Source organism: Aristolochia californica, unplaced genomic scaffold (genome assembly GCF_029961685.1).
Source record: "Aristolochia californica isolate CCGP_79_NKW_82.1479 unplaced genomic scaffold, dmAriCali1.0.hap1 SCAF_10, whole genome shotgun sequence".
NCBI classification, from domain to species: domain Eukaryota; kingdom Viridiplantae; phylum Streptophyta; class Magnoliopsida; order Piperales; family Aristolochiaceae; genus Aristolochia; species Aristolochia californica.
The window spans coordinates 30,737,998-30,757,951 of NW_027181771.1; the positions used below are offsets into that span (position 1 = coordinate 30,737,998).

Here is a 19,954-nt window from a genome sequence, read left to right on the forward strand (position 1 = left end):
TTAAATATTTCAAACTTGAGCTCGAGCCGACCCTAGCCTTGAGCCTAAAATTGTAATCGATTTCAAGCCTAATAATTTTAACCGAGTTCGAGCTTAACATACATTTCATACTCTATATAAAATATATGTCAAATAAATTATATATAAAATTATACATACATTTAAAAAAAAATATAGGGAAAGTTTGGGATTGAATCTCAATAATGGATTAGAACGCACCAATATTAATCTTTTTTACCCCCAAAGGTTGTCTAGTTTATTTTATAATTTTTTAATCTGGCCATAAATTTACTATGGCTTCCTTAGTACCCCTGGTTAAAAATTTATATTCTAGGAAAACTAGAAATGTTTTTCCTAGGATACATGTTTCCAAAAAAACCTTTAAATAAAATTCTATTGCTATTAGTGACGTACTAGAAAATTACAAGAAATATTTTAAAATTTTCTTAGAAATATTTTAAATCTTACTTAGAAAATTATATGATTTTTTTAATAAGAATTTCCAATTGAAAAAATATTTCCAAAAACCATGAGGCACTAATAGTCTTCAGAAACGTATTTCTACTAAAAATATTTTTCAACATTTCTTGAAAAAACAGCTAATAGTCCCTAAAAAAAATATTTCTACTAAAATATTTTTTCAATTTTTTCAAGAGTCATGAGGAAGGGATAGTTGGAGTTTAAGAAAGAGTTTTTTTTTCACTTGCTTATGATCTCGTATATACGAAATCGTCTTTGCACGGGGGGAGGGGATTAGCAGTTGTTGATGGCAACAGAGGTGGCTACAGTAGCGGACGGGAGGGGTTGGGCGATGACGAGGAGAGAAAGAATTTTCTCTCCCTTGCACTCGCTCCCGCTCCCGACTCTCGAACTTGTTAACAAGCCAGCTTACGAGCTTTCGAACCGAATCATGATTTGGTTGAACTCAGCTCATTAACTCAAACGAACCTTATCTAGATCTGAAAATCAAATCAAACCGAACCAGAACCAAGCCGATGGTAAACCAGTTTGGTTCGATGCCACCCTTACTCCTAGCCAGAACTTTTCAGTGTCAATCTGTGTTTCGTGTACTGTGTATCGTTGACATGTATCAGATTTTGAGCAACACGTACGCCATCGAAAGGAGACCCAGACATCAACAGCCAAGCCAAGTAAAGCAGGTTAGATTTCCATTTCTGCTCATTTCTAACAATTAACATATACATTCGGGGGAAAATTATTATCAAGCAGAAAGATAGCGACTTTGACAAGATAGCCCCACCAATAGCGATGACAACATCACTTCCCGCCCACAGTTTCATGTAGACAGTAATTAGTAACCACCCGTAGGGAATAATTAAAAGAAAAGGTGACTAGAGCTCTGTCTGAGGCTCAGAAAAAAGCAAGGGAACTTGGCAATCCTTGTGTACTTGTTAGTCTTTTCCTGTTCACCAAACTGCAAAAAGCCCCGGGTTAGACTTTTGATTTAATGATCTTCTGTCAATAGCAGCTCATACAGGGCCCAGATTTTCGGGGAGATCGCAGATTTCTTTTTTTTGAGTGATTTCCAGCACAATTTGATCCAATATTTGCAGTTATCCACTCGGCCTTGATCATGTGGCAGCGAGTGAAAACCAAGGAGAGAACTGGCTAACAGAGTGAATCACTAAATCAGGACTAGCAGTTTTCTTATTATAACAAGGTTTGCTTATGTATAATATGCTTCATTGTCTAGACAAATATAAACAGACTCTTTTTTAACTTCGCACTACAAACCCATATAGAGGCTGTCACTGATCACAGACCAATGAATTTGCCTCTTACATGGGAACAACATCAGCCTTAACCAATACCTTGAACACTATCTTAAGCCAGAGATAAAACTCACAGCATTTACGGCCTTGTCACTGTCAAAGATGAATCCTGGGGCCCCGGAGACGAGGACTTTGAGACATCAATTACTGCAGCTGCTTCTTCTAAACAGCTGTGGGCATCATCATTGTTCATTCCAAGGGTCATTTTCTCAACTTCCTCTCGAGTGTATATATGGATCTTGCATACCATGTCACAGAACTCACTGCAAAACAACCAACAGTAATTTCCAGTTACAACGAGGATGATACTAGAGAAAGATAAGAAATCAATCTTGTTTCACTGTTCTGTGGGAAGTAGAACTCATTGTCACTTGAGTAATAGTTATACCATTCTATCTATGGTCTGCAATACTGTGGATGGAAAAACTAGCTAATTCAGATTTAAAATTGTTCATTGTTCCAGATAGCTTTGTCCACATATCACAGTTAAGTGTATGGTCAGCACTATTTAAAAATTCTCCTACAAGTACTGATTCTCTTCTTTTGCAAATGACCTACAAAAACCATACCATAGGCTGCATATAATCCTAAACTTTTGGAACACCTTGGACAAAAAGCATGTTGCATAGCTCACCCAAGTCCTTTCCTGATCAATTGAGCGCTTCTAATCAATGAGTCTCTTGTATATGGCAACTCAACTACATCCAATCAGCAGTAAGACAAGAAAACTGATTGTCCATGCTCATTGACTGATTACTTAAAGAGTTAAATATGTTGGCACATGAAAACATTTATTTCTCAGTTCAGATAGAGGAACTCACTCCCAAGGATCATCTCCCACAAGCATCATGTCATTTTCACTATCTGTATAAACAACTTGCCACCCCTTCTCAGAATTACAGAGAAGACCTTCCATGTGAAAAAGGCGCTCCAGTTCCCGTAGCAGATCATGATACCCATGAAGTTTGGAGAGATCAATGGCTCTTCCTACCGGATTCCCTTGCTTATGAACCTGCACACAATTAGAATCAACTGAGAAAGAAAGGGCCAGAAGCCAGAAATTTGGAAAATTAAAACTTAGATAGTAAAAGTTTTTTTTTAGTGAAAAAAAGGGGGTTATCTTTAGATAGTAAAGGTTAACTAGACCTGTTTAAGCAAAGCGTACCTTGGTACAACTCCTCCTGCCAGAGTTCTGTGTGTTCTGAAGAGGAGCTTCTCCAGTCAAAGAGAATCCAAATAGTTTACAGCCAGTTTTAGTTGCATCATTGAGAAAACGACTTGAGCTCATCTCAGGTGTAGTTGGAGCAGCTAAATCATCAGTCAGAATTTCTTCTTCTGTTTCTTCGCTTATATAAAACTTGCCTTTGTCAGATCTCAAAGCATCTGGAAACTTGAAATTCTGACAGGAAGACAAGTTACCACCAGGACCTGTCTGAAAATTGGGCAGATACGGTTGGGCCACAGGAACATAGTTTGGCATAATATTGAGATGATTCCTCAAGTACATATTGCCAACAGGATTAGGGTCATGAACATAAAGCCCAGAGTTTTGTCCTTGTGGAACGTTAAGCAAGCTCCTGCCCCAGACAGGACTTATTTCTTGACCTTGCAAGACCTTCTGGAATCTTGCTGATTCCTCAAAGCCTATGCTTCTAGTTGTCATGGATGTTCCAAGACTTCTATGCAGGGGATTGTAAACATCTAAACCCAGTCTACGAAATATTCGACCACGACCACCATCATAAGGTGGTCCAAAACCAACACTTTCTTGACCTTGCAAGACCTCAGCGGATCGCACAGATCCCCCAAAGTGGCTTTGACTGCCTGTACCAGGAGCAATGGAATTATGATATTCAGCTGTAAAAAAACTCGTAAATAAACAAGGAAATGCCTCCACTACCACTATAAAATCTGCCTACCAGAAAGAGGGACATCTGCCATGCCCAAAGGTAAATTTGTACGTAACTTCTTCAACCGTGAACCACAAGGAATGCTCATCCCTTGTTGAGATATGGATGGCTCAATCTCCCATGGAGACACCCTTTCATGATGAGCAGCCACAATGTCTTCATCCCATGTGACCTGTCAAAGGTAAGATCTGTTTGAATTTAAAGACCTGCATATAGTTACAGCCTAGGATCGTCTTCTCAAACATTGTCTAAGTGCACTTAGAAAGTAGGATTCAGTATGCATGGTCTTAAAGGATAAAACTGGTCACTGCAAGGAGGGACATGGACAGAAAAAAAGCCAAAGGACCTAAGATGTGCTAATGTCCACGCCAGGACCTATGTATAAATTAAATAAGATGGGCTCAACTTTTATTCGCATCACAGAATTTCAGGAAACAGAAAAGTCTAGTGGTGTTATACTATGCTCTCAGCTACTCCATCTCATCCCAAAAAACAAAAGGCATGAAGGGATTGCAGTGGGGTTAGATAAACGTAAACCCACCTCACCCTACTTAATATGGGGAACGGGAAACACATTTACCAACCCAGGTTTAGGGCAGGGATGGGGGTTTCCCCAATCCTACCTGGGTTTGAGGCAAGGGAAGGTTTCCCCCACCTGGTCCTGCGGGGAAGGACTCCTCATAACTTCACCCTTGTTCCTCTTTCTTGGTTCATGACAGAAAGGGGAGGTGGGAAAGTTCCACTTTCTCTGCTTTTACAGAGAGGATGTTCTACTGTATGAGGGAGCAGAGGGAAGAACACAGTTGCAAGGTGAATAGGTTGCTTGAGGTCAGGGTTTCAAAAACCAGCCAGCCGCCATCTCTAAAGATGTCGAGACAGCATTTGCAAGGAAAATGAACTGAAGAAAATAAAGGAACAAAAGTAGTTCCAAGAATGTTCTAGTTGCATAAATTTGTCATTTATTTCTGACTCTGCATCTCATAACAGTGGTTGTATGCAAACTGCATCAGGGTAGATGGTACCCTTTTGCGAGTTTCCCCACTTAATGCAAATCTATTGCGGCACATATTCAAGATAATGCTCCTACACCCACCAATAAATTTAACATTGATGAACAAATTATGGTCCAATCCAGTAACCACCTCAGCCCTAGACAAATCTAACCACCACTGCTTGGTCAATGTGAATCATCATTCTTCCTCAAATTCAGATCTTATAGTTAGGGTCATCTACATTAGTGTTTCTTGGGTATTCATTAAACATTATAGGATCCTAGAATTGTTGGGTCAGGTTTGCCTACACATAGGATATGCAGGGTGAATCAAGTGACCCACAAAATCCCAGACAATTTAAAATAATCTGCCCATTTAGAAAAAAAAAATATGTTCAAGAATATAAAAGCAGAGGAAAAGAAATGTGAATACCGTCAAGCATCTCCATCTAGACTCTGACCATCTAAGAGGATCAACATCACCAATAGCACTTATGACACCACTGTACCTGCAGAAGTGTTCAACCCCATGACTAACTGAGATAACCAAAGATTGTTATAAAAGAAAGCTGAGAAAAACATGGAATAAACCTTATCAACAATCGAAGCTTACCTTCTCTCCACTGCATCTTCCATTTCAAACCTCATCTTGAATCTCATCCCTACTGATATAGGATGACTGATGCTGTTGATATACTTCCGGTAAGGTATAACAAATTCTGCAGGACTTGCCCTAAATTTATTCATAGTTGAAAGATTAAGATTCCAAGAAAGCAGCGAATTGCAGAATAGCAAAGAAAAAGTTGACCAATACCATCAAGGAAACAGATCTCATCCATGGACAAGGCTTTCTTTTTTCTTTTTTAAAATTTTTAATGCTAAGGATTTCTTTTCTGCAAAAGTTTGGAAAACCGTGTTGTGCAGTCAACAAAATTGCCTGAAGAAAAACTATGGTGAATGAAACATCTATGTGTCTCAATGTGTGAGAATTTAAGTTAGCTTCCATTTGGTGCAGCAGGAAACTGGACTTCCTCCAGGCCATCATGGTAACGTTCCTTCTTTTTAAAATAGTTTCATGCAGCATAATGTCTAAACTTTATTCTACCCAAAGTTGTCACTCCCAAGCACTGCCAGTGACTACTCCATAAAGGAAAAAAAAAAATAGGATAAGCCAATTTTGTTTTATTCTTTTTTTTTAAAAGGCCAAATATTTATTATGAGAGAAAGAAGACCGCCCCGAGGCCAAACAACAAGAGAGAGAGAGAGAGAGAGGCAGGAAAACTAGCTGGAAGCACTCAAGGACCTTCCGGTTTTTGCAAATTGATCACCCGTGGAGTTCACCAATCTCAGCATGTCTGACCAAATAATTTCTAAAGTGGCCGCAATATCTCCAATTTGAAGGAACTTCTGAATTTGATATAACCATACCATCTCTTGATATCACCCTTGTTTTAGCCAACAATAGGCAATGTTTTCTTCTGCAAATTCCCACTTCCAGTACATTGCCATCAAAGGCCTCAGACATAGATCTTACCTACTTTCTTCAAGTTAATAATACAACAAACATAACTTTGAAATTTTTCAGGCTAATGAGGAAGCAATGACATTGCGATTATGGACACATCCGGAGGCCAAACAACAAGAGAGAGACAGGAAAACTAGCTGGAATCAGTAACAAGACTAATAACTAAAGCAATCAAGGAGCTTCCGTTTTTGCAAAATTGATCACCCGTGGACTTCCCCGATCTCAGCACGTCTGACCAAGTAATTTCTAAGATGGCAGCAATATATCCAATTTGAAGGAACTGCTGGTCGAATCTCTAAAACTATTTTGAATCAGACATAACCATTCCATCTCTTGATATCACCCTTGTTTTAGCCAAAAATAGGCAATGTTTTCTTCTGCAAACTCCCACTTCCAGCACATTGCCATCAAAGGCCTCAGACATAGATCTTACCTACTTTCTTCATGTTAATCATACAACAAACATAGCTTTGAAAATTTTCAGGCTAATGAGGAAGCAATGACATTGGACATCATTATGCACATTGATATTCAACGGATGCATATCTCTTGCAAGGACAGGAATCTCCCATTAACAGCTTGTGCCAAAGCCTCACCCTCTTGTTCAGTCTTAGATTGCCTTACATTTGACATTTGCTTTTCCATGTATTTTTCCTTTTCAGGGGCTCCTTGTTTTCATATTTTTTGTATAAATTGAAAGCTACTTATCATTGTTTTTAGAAAAAGTAAGGAATGACACTTAGGATTTTGATACCCTATGTGACAAATTACCGTGAGCATTTACATCTTCCAAATAAGTGTAGGATCTATTGAGGATATTCTAATCTACAAATAAGATGAGGAACGAGAGAAGATCTCTTCAGAACACTCTTGCAGGCAGGGCATGTTCAAAGAAACACAGAATGCAAAGATGTGCCAGAGCGCAGCCAAACACACAGGCGAGATCGTAGGCGAAAACACTGGCGATATTGTAGGCAAACGAAGGAAACATAACTAAGGACAAAAAAATGGCAAACTATGCAAGCAAATGGAGAGGGAGGAGTGCGGCGATCGGCGCGAGCATAGACGGTGGATCGATCGGTGCTTTATCCGGCGATGGGAGAGGGCCGACAAGGATGTCGGCTCACCACCAGTGATTCCCCTTGAAAAGGCCCCTCTTTGCTCCAACAGTGAGCACTATGGCTCTATCGGGTGCGAGAAGGAGGACTTACCAACAGACCTAGGCAACGGCGAAGGAAAGAAGATTGCAGTTAACGATTCAGATGGATGGATGAAGATTCAGAGACAGTGAAACGGAAAAAGAGAGTTTTCCCGACAATCCCTGGTTACCCTCACTTTTGGGGAATCGGAGCTCTCCCTGAGATGAATATTGGGCAGATATGGTCTCTCTATTTGCATCACCATCCGGAATGGTATGAAGCAGGCGTTCATTTCAATCCCGGAGTCAACGGGATGGATTTCCTTTAGACTTTTGATGCCATCATGGCGGAGGGTTCTTCATCACCGCGGCGAAGGGTACAAATGAACTCTCTCTCCCCCTCTTTGTCTTTCATTACTGTGGAGCTAAAAAGTGCAAAATTATTCAGAGGAGAGGAGATTTAGTCATGGCCCGAATCTACATCCCAGAAGAAGTAGGCCCCTCTTTCAACTGGACCATCTTTCAAAATACCCTCTCCTCCCTCCCCACACCCTAGCGACCACAATTCCTTTTCTGACACCCTCTGGAGTCCCAGATCAACATCTCCTCCCCTCCCCCCCTTCCCGAAAACTAAACCAATGTCCTCACCCCGTCCTCTTCCTCCAACTTTACACTACTTGTCTCCCAAGTTCTGCAAAACAACACCATACCCTTTCTACTTGATGCTCTCACAGAGGGCCAACACTCTCTAAGCTCGACGGTGATCGTTGAGGTCTTATCCCCATGCTGGGACAGAGGAAATCTCGCCTCCTAGTTTTATGACCGGCTCAACCTGGATAACCATCCAGTCGTATCCTTTCTAGGACACTTTCGATGGTTGATCTCCTTCTGTTCTCCGATGGATAAGGAGGCCGCCCTCACCCTTTCTCTAACAGAGCACATGGATTCCATGGCGATGAAGGATTAGGCTGAGACTTCCCTCAGGAGCCCCTATGGACAATGAATTTCCTTTTGGGGAATCCTAGTGGAGCTCTGATCGGAGAGGGCTCTGGACCAGATGGCACGGATCTTTGGGAAGCCGATAAAGTGGGCGGATGAAACCACCAATCGAACCATAATGGATGTTGTCATAGTTTTCGTAGCACCATCGTCACCCCGGTCGGAAGTTTCTTTTTTCAAAATTGTGGTGGATAAGGAGTTTTTTTTTCTGGATTAAAGAGGAGTTCGAAGATTTCTCCACAGAAGACTCGCCAGTGTTTCCATCCCAAAAGGTAGGCCACCCATACACTGGTTCTTCCCCACCTCTGCACGACTGAGTCATCGCTCGGCTGAGTCGAATCACCCAACCCACTACCGACTCAGCCTCCAATTGATCCACATCCTTCCCGATTTCAACTCACCCATAGTCCTCAAACCCCACTTTTGCAAACCCTGGCCTCGAATGCCCCGCCCCCAGTCCTCGAGTGCCGTAGTTACAGACCCTGGTATCGATTGCCCCAATCTCAATTTTCATTTACACCGGCCCCAGGCCTCAAGTCCCACAACAGACCCTGGACTCGATTGCCCCACCCTCAACCCTCGATTGCCTCCCACCCTCGAATATCACAATCAACGTCCCCTATCCTCAACTGCAATCCATTCTCCACTCTACGAAAACCAAACAACTTTCTTCATGCCTGCCTTCCAAAAACCCCTTTTCAACCACCAAGAAGACAACCATCCTAGAGTCTTCAGCCCATGCCCTGAGATGAACTTTTTGGACCCATGGCGGAACCAACCTCCACCGGATAAACCCACAGTTTTCCCAAATTCCCCCTCTAAACACCACCTCGACGAGCGCCGAACCCAACCTCACTACTGGAATGATGGACGCGCCAAATGTTTCTCCCTTGCACTCTCTTACTGATCCTAGAGAATTTTCGAACTCTGGATCCACCACTGAAACAACTCCCCAACCGGAGATACCATCTCCACCCATTTTGGCAACATACCAAAGAAGACGACGAACCCGCACCCCCCTCCCCTCCCTTGCATCTGCTTACTGCACCCAATCACCTCCCTTTTCCACCTCCTAATGAGAGATCTCAGAGGCTGGTAGAGGAACTTCAGTTTGGGCGTCATCAATACGATGATGAAACAAGGCAAAATATGATGAATCTGGTGTGGCTTTTGGGGGTGGTTTACCATGGCCAGCTTCCAGGAGATAAATATATTTTGGGAGTCCAGAATCATAATTGATTCTGATATCCTTGGAATGTTCAGGGAGTGGGTTCTATTCGGAAGCATGCAATTATTTGTCGCCTCCTGTCCCAATTCAAACCTGCAATCATTGTGCTTTAGGAAACAAAGTGTCAGGCCGCGGACAACAGTCTCGCTCGAGATCTCAAGAATTGTCCCTCTTTAAAGTGAGTGGCCTCAAATGCAATTGGCCACTTAGGCAGGATCTTGGTGCTTTGGGACACCTCTTTTATTTGATGCTATTGATACTCTCTATGGGAGGTTCTTAGTGGGGATCCATTTTCGTTATCGTAGTACTGGTTCCCAATGGTGCCTTGCTAGGGTCTATGGGCCAAACCGATATTGTGAGAGAATAAGTTTTTGGGAGGAACTCTTCAAGCTCCAACTCCAGTGGTCCTTGCCTTGGATTTTTTGCGGGGGATTTTAATGCAATCCGGTTATGTGATGAAAAGCAACCACCAGAGACTTGCATCACCTCCTCCATGAGGGGATTTGCGGATTTCATTGGCAGCAGAGAGCTGGATGAGATTCCCCACTCTGGGAAGACTTTCACATGGTCCAACAGACAGCAATATCCAATTCTCTCCAAGCTAGACCGGTTCCTCGCTGACTCAAACTGGCTCCATCTCTACAACAATGTGGCAGGGAGGGTTCTCAACCGAGTTGGGTCTAACCATTGGCCCATCCTTCTATCCACCTCCTCTAGAAGATGGGGTACCCCCCTTCAGATTCGAGAATATTTGGCTAACAGAAGCTGATTTCGATGCTCTGCTAAAGGACTGGTTGTCAAACCTTCAGGCTGGTGGAAAATTTGAATGGTCTCTTCCGATCAAGCTTAAGCTCCTAAAGAAAAAGCTCAAGGATTGGTCTTTTTGCCGTCGCCGATTGGTAGGTGCCGAAAAGGCCTCTCTCCTCTCCCGTATTGCCGTTTTGGAATCAACGAAGGAGCAAAGGTATCTCTCCCACCCTGTGTACTTAACTCATCTTTCGCTTCAAAATGAGTTGCAAGCAATTCTGCACCACGAGAGAATCAACTGGAAACAAAGGGCCCGTTTCAAGTGGCTAACTAATGGCGATGCAAATACTAAATTTTTCCACTCCCTCACTTCATCGAGGAGGAGATCTAACTGAATTACCTCCTTATGCATCAATAACAAGGTAACATCGGATAAGATCCCCATTACTAATGAATTGCTCAAGTTTTTCACAGAGTTATACACAGAGGATTGCCTCAATCGGCCCAAAATTCAGTAGCTTCATTTTGCCCGCTTGCCTCATGTTGTCTCATCTCTACTAGAGGTTCCTTTCTCCAAGAAGGAAATTGAAAGAGCAGTGATGGGCTTGGCTTGTGATAGGGCTCCGGGTCCCGATGACTTTAATGGTGATTTCTACTGGCACGCCTGACCAATCATAAAGGAGAATATATGCTATGGTTGGGGAATTTTTTGAGCGGGGCATCACCTTCCAGAGCATGTGTCCCTCCTTCATTACCTTGGTCCCCAAAAAGAGGAATGTCGAGATTCCAAGTGATTTTCGATCAATCAGCCTGGTTTCAAGCACATATAAGATCATTGCCATACTTCTCGCACTTCAACTCAAGACGATCTTCCCTTTAGTAATCAACCGTGGTCAGAGTGCATTCCTGAAGAGCATAAACATTTTGGACTCTACTATGGCAGCCCATGAGTTTGTCAACCATTTCTCCCGTTCGAAGAAGTTGTGTTTCGCACTAAAGTTCGATCTGGAGAAAGCTTTCGATTGTGTTAATTGGATTCTGTTGGAGGATCCCATGTGCCTCATGGGTTTTGGGGATCAGTGGAGATTCTAGATCAGGAGCCACTTATCCTCGGCATCCTCAAAGGTACGGCCTGTGGTTTTTTTAAAGGCTCGAGGGGGTTGAGGCAGGGCAATCCCCTCTCCCCGCTTTTATTCAACATAGTGGCAGAATTTTCTATCGGCTATGTTCTATTCAGCTAAAGACTGCGGGTGGTTAGCCCCAACTAGCAATTCTTCAGCTTTTGACGTTCCAGTCCTCCAATATGCCGACGACACCATGATCTTCAAAGATGGAACAATGAATGGTATTAGAAGAATCAAGGCGGTTCTTGGGCTTTTTGAACTATGCTTGGGGCAAAAGGTTAACTGGGGAAAGACCTCATTGATAGGCTTTAACATTGACCCGAGGACTCTCTCGAAAATGGCCGTATTCTTGGTTGCATTGTTTCATCCACCCTTGGCACTTTCCTTCGGCTCCCTATTTACTCAGGGCGCATATGCAAGGACCTCTGGGTTCCGGTGATTGAAAAGATCGAGATGTGACTTGCCACCTGGAAGGGGCGTTTGCTAGCAAGGCAAGAAGGCTCACCCTTCTCAAATCAAGTGTCGCTGGAATCCCCAACTATTTTTTATCCTTTCTGCCTTGCCCTACATCCTTGTGTCGAGTTTTGGAAAAAATGAAGACGAGATTTCTTTGGTGGGGAACTAGCTCAGATTTTAAGTATCATTTGGTCAGTTGGGAGGATGTCTGTGTTCCCAAGGCTCATGGGGGCCCGGGGATTTGTCTAACCAAAGACATGAATAGTGCTCTACTCTTAAAATGGATTTGGAGATACAACTCGGCCGCCCCAAATCTTTGGAAAGATATGGTGCATGCGAAACTCGGCAGTTCTTCGATCTGGTGGATTCAGGGAGGAAATAGAAGATATTTATCATATATCTGGAGATCTCTCTATCTCTTCTCCCAATCTTTTCCTATGCAATTCACTTTTATATGGGTAACGGGCAGTCTATCAGATATTGGGAAGATTGGTGGTCGGGCGATGCGCCTTTACAAAAGTCTTTTCCTTCTCTCTTTAGCCTCTCCATGCAGAGGAGAATTTTAGTTGTTGAAGCCGCCTGTGGTGGGGGTTGGAATCTTCATCCTCGTCGGGGTCTATCGGATCCAGAAGCTCTGGAGGCTAGTCGCTTGTTGGATACTATTCAGCAGACCCGGATTCAGGCTTGCAGCCAGGACAAGTTAATTTGGTGGCCTGATAAGAGTGGCTTCTTCACGGTCTCCTCCGCTTACCTCATTATCAAAGGATGGCTCACTCACAATTCGGGGCATGAGGTGGTTTTTACTTGGCATCTCAGTGCCCCTCCCAAAGTGAAGTTCTTCACGTGGAGTGCGTACCTTAACAAAATTCTTTCAGCAGACAATCTCAAGAAGCGTAGCCAACACACGGTGGATACCACTTGTCCATTTTGCCAATCTGCAAAAGAAATTGTCAGCCACCTGCTCCTCTTATGCCCCTTCTCTTGGGGGGGGGGGGGGGGGGGTTGGACATCGATTCTTAGACGTATTAGTATACTGTTTTGCGTTCTTGCAGATCTCCCTGCCATCTATCGTATGCTTCTTGGGTCTACCGTCCCTGACCTTGGCAAAATGATGATCTTTGCTTGCTCTGTTTTCATTCCTTGGGGTCTATGGAATGAGCGCAACCAAAGGCAGTTTAACGCCAAGTTTAAATCCCCTGAGAGAGTAGCTGAAATCATTTCGGAGAATATTTCTACCTGGCTTTACATAAAGAAAGCCTTCTCCCCCATCTGGATCCTCTATTAGGGACAACTGGCGTTGCCTTGCCCAGCTCCATATGACTTCGAAGCCTTCAACTATTACCGAGTGGACCCCACCAAAGCCCAGTGTCCTTAAGTTAAATTTTGATGGCTCCTCACTCGACAACCCTAGGAAGGCTGGTTTCGACGGAGTCGTTCGTGACTCTTTGGGCAATTAGATCGTCTCCTTTGCCGGTCCTCTTGGTATTACAAACTTCGCGACGGTTGAGCTCCACGATCTCCTCAATGGGCTCCGAGTCTTCTGGGATCACTACAATGGCCCCATTCACATCGAAGGGGATTCCAAGGTGTTGATTGGTTGGTGTGCGAGATCGTCCGCTCCTCCCTGGCATCATTGGAACTCTTTTTATGAAACTATGGAGATCGTTAGCCTTTTTTATTGTTTTTGGTTTCACATCCCAAGATTTGCTAATTTTGTGGCCGATGTTCTGGCCAAGCAGAGAGCCTCCTTTCAATCCCTTGTTGTTGGGGGTTTGCTCCCCTGAGGTTATGTTCTTTTGTTCTCTCTCTTAATAAAATTGTGTTTCATAAAAAAAAATAAAAAAATAAAAACAGAATGCGAACTAAGAAGTTAGCATGTGGGCATCAAATTATTCCATGTGGCTGGAAAATCAAGCATCAACTTTTAGACAACATCGACTCTCAATATTGCAGTTTCTTGCCCACTTAGCTATGGTTTCATGATGGAAAAATAGAAAGTAAAACTTTCTCCTCCAGCAAAATACAAGTTTCACTCAACAAATGTGAATTCCTTGCAATGGCTAGTTGCAACTCGAAAAAATGGAATCTGGTAAATCTTTTTTATGTAGAGTCATATATGTGTGGATCTCATATAGATTTTTTATGGATCCAGTTTTTCATTTGACTCTTGCAGGAGCTAGATGATGAAAAATTACCATGTCCAGTTCCCTCAGGGGATGGATCCATAAAATTTCAGACATTTGATGAATTCTTGATTCTTTAATTTAAAATTAAGAATTCAAAGGCTCATTTTGACCGTTAGGAGTTGGTAATCGGTTCCTTGTCTTTGTTTCTATTGCATTCTATCTCATCATATCACATTCTTTCTATTCTGTGATACTTGAGAATCCCAGTCAATACCTCGGTGTAGATCTGGGATAATCATTTGTTCCGTAGCCCTGGGTCTACGTCCGACCGTTATGGAGGCTTTTGCCTCTGTTTGAAACATAATGACTGAAGCCAACTTTGGTTGGTTCATCCAATTAGTGCATCAATGGTCAACAAGTATGATGGTTCTAATGATGATCCTGCTCGTATACATCTTCATTAAAAAAAATGATGATCCTGCTCGCATTTTAACTTCACTACCTTTTCTTAATAATGAGAAACAATTTGAGAGAGCTGAGTTGTTCCCTAGAACTACCGGCCCTACAAAGAGAAATAAAAACTGTCATTGGAACTCCGTGGGCACCAGAAGAGGGACACCATTTGCTGCTCAAACCGCAGCAGGAAATGCTATTCCTACAGTGGTGGATCAGGGTATGCAACGAGCAGAAGTCAAGATAAAGGGTCCCGGTCTAGGAAGACATATTAAACCCCCTTAGTCTTAGGTTATCCAATAAGACATACTAAGAATAATTGTAGTTAGTTTTGTGAGATTTAGTTGGAACTTTTATGGTAGACCAAATTGTGGGCTCTTTGATGTACATATGTTATCTTTGCCAAGCGAGTGTAAAAAAACAAGAAAAACGAAAAAACATCCCTTTGTGGATGCAAGGAGGACACCATCTGGAAGTGGCTAATCTTTGCATAAAAGAACACTTCGAATGCATTTTCCAATCTCTAAACTTGCTAAAAACTGACATGAAAATGAAGTTTCTGATCAGAATTTACCTTGGGCTGTAGAAGACATGGAAATTGCTGTTTGTGGATATTGCATTTGCTGCAGAGGAAAGAACATTGAGATTCATATCATGGTAACTGGCAAGATTATGAGATGCCCCATTTCGAAGACGAGCAGCTCTTCTGATACCCAACCTGAGTTCTCCATTTTCACCTCTGCTGGGCACAAAGCTTAGAGATAGGTCATCTCACAGATAACTTGGAGCAATATTTGGAAAAGTAAAAGCTTCAAATACCTCAGGAAGAGTACAGCATCCCCAGAAACAAGATTCTTTTGGTTCACAAAGATACTCCACCCTGTTGTCAGCAGATGCCGACGAGGCTGACCTGCAGTATAACAACTACAACTCAGTGAACTCTTTTGAATGATGGATGATAACATGAATAGTATCAAAAAGTTACCTCTGTAAATATGTCGAAACTTCCACTCTACTCCATGCAAATCTTTGGCAGTAAGCTCCTGGGAAGGTCTCTGCTGTTTATAGTCCTGCAAATAGATATTGGCTTTTAACAGATAAATCTCGCCAATCAAGTAAGACAAGATAAGAGTAAAGCTAAGAAGTGATGGGAGTCTCACAAGAGGTGGGAAGCAGTCTTCTGCAGCTCGGCGGGGAACAGAAAACCCACCATGAGTGCTAGTATCAGAGGCTGTGAGTGTCTTACAGAACATGTGAGGAGTAGATTTACTGGGTAATTCCACGCTCTCTGTCTCATCACCCTCTTGCTCTTTGCCTTCTAGATTATTCTCTTTGAACTACAAAAACCCATACGAACTACATTCTCAGCTGAACTGAAGTTTGTAAAATCACCAAACCAAACTAACGGACGAACTGAAAAAAGGAGTATTTTTTCTTGTCTCAGTGTCACTCTCTTTCTAGACCAATGAATTGACAGAAAGCAGCGACTTCAGAAAATAATTTGCTCGTCAGTGACTGAAATCTAATGAGACACATTGTATAGTACTGTAGGTAGGGTTAGTTCTTGCAGAATTCTGAACCGAGCAAAGATTGAAATTCCAAACACAGAAGTATGCAGGAACACAGAACCGAGCAAAAGTAACTAATTCAAATCTGCCAGAAACACCCCCCTCCAAAAACACACACACACACACAAGAACATCCGGGAGTTAGGACTACTATAGTTGAGAATTTTGTCAAACGCAAGAACACAATAGAGAAGAAGAAGAAGAAGAAGAAGAATTATAATTCCACGGCGAGGTTGAATTCTTACAAACAGAACAAAAGGATAAACATGAGAAAATTTGAACTCCCACCTCTGGCAGAGGAAACAGAGTCACCTGTGTATACACCTCATCGGTCTCCTTGTCAGCCTGTTGCAACACAAATTCAACCAGAAAGAGAGTAAGACCAGAGAGAGAGAAAGGCAAAACAAAACTAGCAATGAGTAGATCAAGAGCGCCTTCTCCAACTACTTACATGGAGTTGAACACTGACAACCCTGCAGAAGACCTGAGGTGGCAAGCCATGGGTAGCCATTTCGAACCTTTGATGAGGATGATGGGCAGAAGAGGCTTGAGCCTGCTCCAAGTGACCTTGAGGGAAGTAGACCACCAAACTCCCCTTCTTGGGCAAAGAGACGTGTGGGCCGGCGCATGCATGCCAGAGTTCCATATAAATCCCATCGCCATTGCTGCCTCTGCCTCCATTACTCTCCCCTTCCTCTTCCTGTGCATCATCGTTCAGATCAATTTCCATCAAAGCAGCCAAACAACAAGCACCACCAACAACACCCTTCTATCCGAGGGAGAGCAGAAGAGGTAAAAGAAGAAAAACTACGAATGGGGTTCCACTTCCTCCCCCCAATTCTCTGCAGTTAACTGAAGCAGCAACGGCAGTTTGGTATTTGGACAAAAGCAACACAACAACACAGAACAAAAGGCAACACATTTGCTTTGCTGCTATTGCTCAATCAGTAGACAGGCAGACAGGTTGACAGTACATAACCCAACACTTTCCTTTGCTTTCACTCAGAAGACGCAACGAAACGATTTATCTACCGTCCAATGCAGCAAAGATTACCATCACAAAAAAGAAAATTATGATAAAAACGCATTAACAACCCCAAAATCTTTCCTGGGTCTCTTTTGTTTTTTTCTGTTAAAAGAAAATAATGAGATGAGAATACACCCCAAAAGTGAAATGAATTCTCTCTTAATCAGAAGTTCTCAGCGTCTGAGATTACTGTTCGTGGGTGTGTGAGAGAGACTCCGTAATGGGGGCGTTTTCTTTTATCAGCCTCTCAGTTGTCAATTCGGTCGCTCGACTTTTGCTGGGAAAAAAAAAAACAAACACAAAAGGGAGTGTATGTTTGTTGGTAGGACACCCTGCCTGCGCCTTTGACGCTGCCCTCTCCCCACTTCCACATTCCCTTTTCCATTGGGAAGCACGGCTTCACCACCCTCCTTTCTCATTCGATTTACAGGACCAGCCACTCCGATATCCCGCGATTGTCGGTGTGAACGTCGGCTACGAAGCCAACGTGGTTGTCGGATGTCCGCACGCGTGATTCCACCCAGAAGAAGAAAAACAAGAAGCAGCAAGAAGAAAGAAGAGGAAATATCCAAACATTTAATCCTAAAATTCTCCATTGTTAGGATTGACAAGAACATTAGGGACCACGATGCCATTGTTAAACCCCCCTGTAATGCCCCATTATGATCGGCAAAAGGAACTTCTCCCTAGAGGATTAAAGGTGAATTTCTTTGTTAGGGAATTAGGAGAAAATTAATATATTTACTCTGATAGTAGTATATATTTCTTGTGGGTCGGGTGGTACACTTATTTCAAAAGAGTACAATTCATTGGTTAGTTGGGCTCATGTTTGTTGATATATCACTTTCACGTACATGATATAGTACTTGATACCTGTGTGACAAATCGAACAATAATAGTGTTACATAGCTCATAAACACTAAATGTGAAACAGGTTGAGTCACATGGTGGGAATTAGTTCAATGAATGCACCCTATTGTCCTTATTATCCACTTGTTGGAAACCAATAAAAGGCATATGGGTTTGGTCGGCCTAGTCATCTGCAAGCCAACTCTACTCACAATATATGATTTCACTTGAGAGTCCCTTCTTTTGTGGATTGTCATTCTTTTGTTGTCTCTTCCTGCCAAGTTATCACTTGTATTTATTGCTATGGCCTGGTTTATATATAAACGTTCTTCTAAACATCAAGAGTTAACTCTTGAATTATCCATGTATAAGTTTAGTTTTTCTTATACATTTATGAGTAATTTCACTTTAGGAGGGTTAGTACACTTTGAAAGTGTTGTGAAAAGTGAAACTAAAAGTGAAAGTGAATTTTTTTTTTTTAGTGCGCATAATGGAAAGTACAATATAAAGTATTTTTTTTGTGTTAGTGTGTACAATGGAAAGTATTGTGTAAAGTGCAAAGAGAATTCTTATTAATAAAATAATTTGGTAGATTTAATTTTTATAACTTTTGTTTTACTTTTTTATTAAAAAACATTAGAAGGAAGTCAAAGTTATTACCAATCTTCTTCTTTTAACCAACTTTGCATTTCTCAGGTAAAAGAGAAATCTATTGAAAGTGAAATAGAGTAACCTTTCATTAGTCTTCTCTAGAACAAACCTTTACATCTTTGATTCAACAAAGATTTCACTCAGAAACAGGTCATTTCAAAGGTTCTTTTCCTATTATGATTTTACCCCTTCGGTTACCAAGGCAAAGCAACTATCTTTGAAATGAAAAAAGCAAAAACGAATAAGGTTAGTGTAGGTCATCGAGCTATGCTGTTTGTGACCTCGTTGTTCGATCTTTGATCACGCTCCTCGTTATCATCTCCATAGCATTCATTCTCCACCTCCACCACAAGACCAAGAAGTGCCCTCTCCTCCATGACTTCAATTCGTTGTGGCGCGTCTGCCTTCTCTTGGTGATCTTCGCCCTCCTCTTCTCCACTAGAGAGCTCCTTCGCCTCCCGCACTTCCGTTAAGGGAACTTCTACTGGTTTCCCATGCTCCGTGTTCTTTCCATCTTTTGCCATGTTGGCCTCTGCAAGATATATGTCATCACCTCTCATGGGCTTTTTCAATTGACACTTTTCATCACTCTTTTGTTTCTTCTCAATCCTTCTCTGCGAAAACCCAACTATGAGGAACACACCCTCCTATGGGCGCACACCCGTCTACGAGGAACACACACACCTTACTAAAAAAGCTAACTACGAGGAACAGACCCATCTCCTTCAAGTGAAACCATCGAGTGTCGAGTTAAACAACAAGTGAAAGTAAATTCATTGGTCTCATGGAGTGAATTCACTTTCACTTGTTTTTTCACTAGAATGAGTAAAAGTGAATTACTTGTGTAATTCACTTTCACTCCCCACTTACATAGTGCACTAACAAGGCTTTATGTAATTTTTCAGTACGACCTTATTAAACGTTTTGATTTTAAATACAGTGAAGAAGATGTTGTAATTACAGATAATATATTATAATTTTAATAAATAAATTTCAAATATGATATCTGTTTGAAGTTGTATGGCCATTGTTTCTATTTTTCTATCAATTCGGAGCGTACATAAACCCTTCTCCCTAGCAAGAGAAGGTGAGGGTCAGCTACCGGCTTTTTCATCCATTTGTTGAATTACACGGAAGCAGGACGATAAAAATACCAAACAAAAATAAATAGAGGTTTGGATGCAGTACATGTGCCTAAACAACACGAAGAGAAAGAGAGTGGATGATGGAATTAAAACTTAAGACCGCTTCTCAAGTGTGATTCCAAAGCAGTTCCCCAGAAGAAATCAGATCTGATTTACAAATTCCACGTCTCGATGAACTCGGTTCGATTGATAGAATATTCAAGAGTAATTCCTATTGAGACTGA

At 42.0% G+C, this 19,954-nt stretch overlaps 1 protein-coding gene across 1 annotated transcript; it reads right to left on the reverse strand.

The window, feature by feature from the left end:
* Positions 1-1,152: 1,152 nt before the first annotated feature.
* LOC137935894 (auxin response factor 4-like) lies at positions 1,153-17,112 on the reverse strand. Its single transcript, XM_068780296.1, has 12 exons — positions 16,510-17,112; positions 16,347-16,403; positions 15,651-15,827; positions 15,476-15,560; positions 15,310-15,400; positions 15,065-15,229; positions 5,308-5,427; positions 5,128-5,203; positions 3,713-3,875; positions 2,959-3,617; positions 2,615-2,805; positions 1,153-2,056 (listed from the first exon to the last, which is right to left on the reverse strand). The coding sequence occupies exons 1-12, from the start codon at positions 16,786-16,788 to the stop codon at positions 1,873-1,875; spliced, it is 2,247 nt and encodes a 748-aa protein (XP_068636397.1). The 5' UTR covers positions 16,789-17,112; the 3' UTR covers positions 1,153-1,872.
* Between the last annotated feature and the right edge of the window lie 2,842 nt (positions 17,113-19,954).